The sequence below is a fragment of the Marmota marmota genome, unplaced genomic scaffold (genome assembly GCF_001458135.2).
Source record: "Marmota marmota marmota unplaced genomic scaffold, marMar, whole genome shotgun sequence".
NCBI lineage: Eukaryota > Metazoa > Chordata > Mammalia > Rodentia > Sciuridae > Marmota > Marmota marmota.
Genome location: NW_026000185.1, coordinates 7873151 through 7877297, shown reverse-complemented (window position 1 = coordinate 7877297; position 4147 = coordinate 7873151). Strand labels below are relative to the sequence as shown.

The window sequence follows — 4147 nt, the reverse complement described above, 5'->3', positions numbered from 1 at the left end:
CTGGAAATCTGTGGGCTTTTACCTGCGTGGTCCCCTCCCAGTCCCAGGAAGCAGGGGAGGTCCCCCAACTTGAAAGCCAGCTCCCAAGCTTGGAGTCACCTCCTGGCTGAGGCTGTCCCAACCCCTGCTGTGGTCTCAGTGGCTTACTAACTCTGGGTCAGGGTCCAGGTGTCCATGGACATTCTGGCGAGGGCCCCTTCCTGGCTCATAGACAGCACCTTCTTCTCCCATGTCCTCTAATGAGCTTCCTGGGGTCCCTGTTACAAGGGCACTAATTCCCTCTCTCCCTCCCCAGTGCTACCACACTGGGACTGAGGTTTCAGAATTCACTATGAACTTTGCAGGACTCAGCCATCAACCATGGGAGAGGGTTCCTCCCAGATGTCAGTGGGGACCCGACCCTCCCACTGAATTCAGCTAGATGCTGCCCAATGCAGATTCTGGGTAGGAGGTTGTAGAGTACCACAGTGAAGTCAGCATCCCCATCTTTAGAACTGGAATGGCCGCTTGGGTATCTTGACACCACTGCGTAGGGACTGCAGTGCCGGGTCGAGTAGGTCCTCCAAAGCCAAAGCTCTGCCCAAACAGGCCAGTGGATGTGCAGCCCAGGACTGTTCCCACTGTGGGTCTGCCTCCCTTTGAAGGCCAAGGGTCACAAGGTGAATCGAGGCTATCAGAGCCTTCCTCTTGCCAGTATTGTGGCCTTGGGAACACTGACCAAGGACAGCCACTCTGCTGGCTCACCAGTGTCCACCTCTGGGCTCCAAGTCCAAACAGAGATCACTTAGACAATGCATATTTTAATGGGAGACAGGGTGAGCAGGAGGCCTGGGTCCTGCCACCCATCCACACCCACCACACTTTAAGAGACACCAGCTCAGAGCCCCTCTCTCCTGGGATTCAGGGAAGTCCAGGAAACTCTGGGCCAGGAGGGCAGGGGTCTCAGTGCTGAAAAGAGTGAGGAAGTTAGGGAGAATGTAGAACTGGGAGAAGCAGAGGCATCACAAGGAAGACGGGGGTCGCCACCATCATATAGCCCTGTCCTGGCCTGTCTAGCATCCAGGAAACTGGGGGACATGGTGATGGATCCAGGACACGTAGCTCATCACACGGGTGTAAATCCCAGGTAGGTCGGCATGACCACAGCTGTGGCCCCAGCTCACCACCCCAACCTGGATCCAAGTGCAGTTCCACAAGCAGACGAGGGGTCCTCCAGAGTCACCCTGTGGAGAGGCCAGACTCAGTACCTCCAAGATCCCCTGCCTGGAGTGCCTGGGTCCCCACTTCATTGACCACTTGAGGACAGAGACAGGGTGGGTGAGCCTCACCTCGCAGGAGTCCCGGCCCCTGCTGCCTGCACACAGCATGTCCTCCTTGATGACCCTTTCGGAGATGTCTGGGAAGGACATGTTCTGGTACTTCCGGTCACATTCCTGGCTCCCCACTATGGGGACCTCCACCTCCTGCAGGTGGTAGGGCTCAGGCAGTGGTGCTGTGGGGAGGAGCCAGGTGAGCACCAGGGGCTGGGGGCTCCCACCTCACCCCAGCAATGGAGATAGAATGGACACAAGGCCTCCCTGATACCCACTGTAGTCCTTGATGTTGCCCCAGCCAGTCACCCAGCATCGCTTCCTCGAGGAGACCCTCAGGGAGGCAGCCGGGAGGATGACGGGTTGCACCTGCTCAGACAGAGCCATGGGGACCTCCAGCCGCAGCAGGGCGATGTCCCCACCTCCACTGACAGACAGGCTCTCATTGTACTTGGGGTGGCGGACAATCTCAGCCACCTTTGCCAGCTGGTCATCTTCATAGAGCCTCAGCTGCCCCACCTGCACCCTGAAAGCACAAGCCTCCAGCTCCCCCCTGGGAGAGGGGAGCAGGAGCCCCTCAGGGAGGCTGGCCAGGCCCTCAGGGAAGCCAAGCTCTGCAGCAGCCCAGGAATCTGGCCACACCCTGGGGCCAAGGCTTCCCTGCAGCCCAGGGAGGGGCCCCAGAAATCCTGCCTCCCACCCCTGGCCCCTTGGCCCCCTCCTGGTGCCCACCTGCACCCAGCAAAAGAAATGGGTGGGGCCCACTCACGGCTCAACACAGTGGGCAGCTGTCAGCACCCACTGAGGGTGGATGAGGGAGCCTCCGCAGACATGCTCCCACAGTCTCCTCCCCATGTTGTAGAACCTCAAGCTGACCTGCCACGGGAACCTCCTGGTTGAGACAGGGCATCCCCCAACGATGCCCACCAGCTCCAGTCCTGGGCGGGGGTCTGGGGAGGCACGTGGAGGGGCTGTCAGGGACCAGACAAGGGTCTCCCCAGGGCTCAGGAGGCAGCAAGGCTCCTGGCGAGTGGATGATGCCCATGAAACCCTAGGAATGGTCCTGTGAGCCCTGGGGGTGGGGACGGGTCCTGGGGCAGGAAGGCATGGAGTAGGGTGGGGTTAGGACTCACCAGGGGTCAGGGGAGTGGAGCCCCCCAGGCAGGGGAGAACCAGGAGCAGCAGCCACAGCATCCTAGGGACCAGAGAGCTCCTGGGCCAGGAGTATTGAGGATGGACTGGGATGGCTGGGGCGGTCCTGCTCCCTCCTTGGGTGTCCCCTCAGGCCCCATTTATCCCTCTGCCACAGGATGTGGGCACTGGCACACCAGCCCTGTGGGGGAGGGGGTTGGGGGAGTGCTGTGGCCAAGCACTTCTCCAGAAGCTGGGGCCAGGTGGGGCAAGCCCTGGCATATGCCCTGCTCCCCTTGTAGCTGAAGGACACAGACCACGAGTGTGGGAGTGTGGCATTGGAAAGGGAGAGAAATACCGTGAAGGACAAGTCAGAGGCTGGCTCCTCAGGCACTTCCTTCTGTCCTCAGCAGGGCTGCAGAAGGACCAGGGACACCCCAGCTGTGGTTGTCTCCTCCGTAGCCTGGAGGGACTCCTAGCCATAAGCTCAGACATGGGCTGGGGACCTCAGCTAAGGAAAGGCTGTTGGAAGGCCTCCTTGTTATCCGGAGGTCTGTAGAAGGGTCTGTGAGGGTGGGAGGCCCAGGAAGGTGGGCCCTGGCATGCTGACCTCACAGTGACCTCCACATGCAGGTGAAGATGGAGGAAGAGGGGCCCAAGCTCTGTCTGCCACCTCCTTGGGGGCCACCTGGGCAGGACACTGACTGCAGCCAGGACCGGGACCCCTACCCCCCACCCCTACCCCCCTCTGGCTTCCAGCACAGCTGGGTCCCTCCTGTGGGCTGAGCCAGGTGGTGGACAGCACTTAGGCTGGGGAGGCAGGACAGAGACCACACAGGAGGAGAGAGGCTGGGTCTGCCGAGACCCTCGGGGCATTCCCCAAACTTGGAGGGCTCGGGCCTGGGCCCCCAAAGAGTGACAGTCGTCTCTGATGCCTGATGCCTTCCTCAGGCCTCTCTGTGTCCCTAGGCTAAGGACTGTGTATGGTGGGTGGGTCTCTGGGGGACTGCTATGTCATGGTTCCCGATCAGAAAAAGGGAGCTGTGGGGTCTCCTGGTCTCCCCTCCCATGAGCCTTCTGTGATCCCAAAGCCCTTGCAACCCTGGCTTAAGACACCCTGAATCTGCTTCTAGAAGAGTCTGGGAATATGAGGACCTCTTGCCAGGTGTGTGGGGGGTGCGCATTTGAGAGAAGACAGACCCTGAGAGGAAGGGAGGACGTCTCTCCTGGTTCCCCAGGAGGCCATGGGCTCTTCAGGTCCAGCAGGGAGTAGCTCCTTGTTATGGGCCAAATTTTGCCCCCTGCCATTGGAAGACAGAGATACTTGTCTGACAAGTCTCTCTGGAGCCCCCTCCCATGCCTGCAGGTGACCCTGGTCCACTAAAGCCACACATCAAGTGGCTTTCAGCCTAGAGGGATCCCTAAATGTGGCAGGAGAACAGATGCTCCCTGCCTGCACACATTGCCATGCCCCTGCAGGCTCTGGATCTCCACAGCCCCCAGGAACACTGGGGCTTCAGGCTGAGGACCCAGGCCATCGCCCTGTCCCCTGGACCCTGCCTGCCTGCCTAGGTGGCCACTCCTCCTCTTGGGCCTCAGACACTAAAGGGCTGACCACAGTGCCCTATGGAAGGGACACTGCCTCCCTACACTGCCCACAAATTTCCATACCCACGAAGAGACCTGCGATCGGCATGGGACACCTG

The 4147-nt window shown here is 60.4% G+C and overlaps 1 protein-coding gene across 1 annotated transcript; it reads right to left on the bottom strand.

Moving 5' to 3' along the window:
* Positions 1-780: 780 nt before the first annotated feature.
* LOC107147131 (mastin-like) lies at positions 781-2584 on the bottom strand. The gene is made up of 5 exons (XM_015491548.2): positions 2444-2584; positions 2080-2260; positions 1589-1863; positions 1329-1492; positions 781-1223 (listed from the first exon to the last, which is right to left on the bottom strand). The coding sequence occupies exons 1-5, from the start codon at positions 2502-2504 to the stop codon at positions 1053-1055; spliced, it is 852 nt and encodes a 283-aa protein (XP_015347034.1). The 5' UTR covers positions 2505-2584; the 3' UTR covers positions 781-1052.
* Between the last annotated feature and the right edge of the window lie 1563 nt (positions 2585-4147).

Coding starts and splice junctions, on each gene's coding strand:
- LOC107147131 (XM_015491548.2), bottom strand. CDS start 2,504: ATGCTGTGGCTGCTGCTCCTGGTTCTCCCCTGCCTGGGGGGCTCCACT. Junction 1,864..2,079: donor GCTGCCCACTGTGTTGAGCC/GTGAGTGGGCCC, acceptor CCCCTCTCCCAG/GGGGGAGCTGGAGGCTTGTG. Junction 1,493..1,588: donor GGGCAACATCAAGGACTACA/GTGGGTATCAGG, acceptor TCCTCCCCACAG/CACCACTGCCTGAGCCCTAC.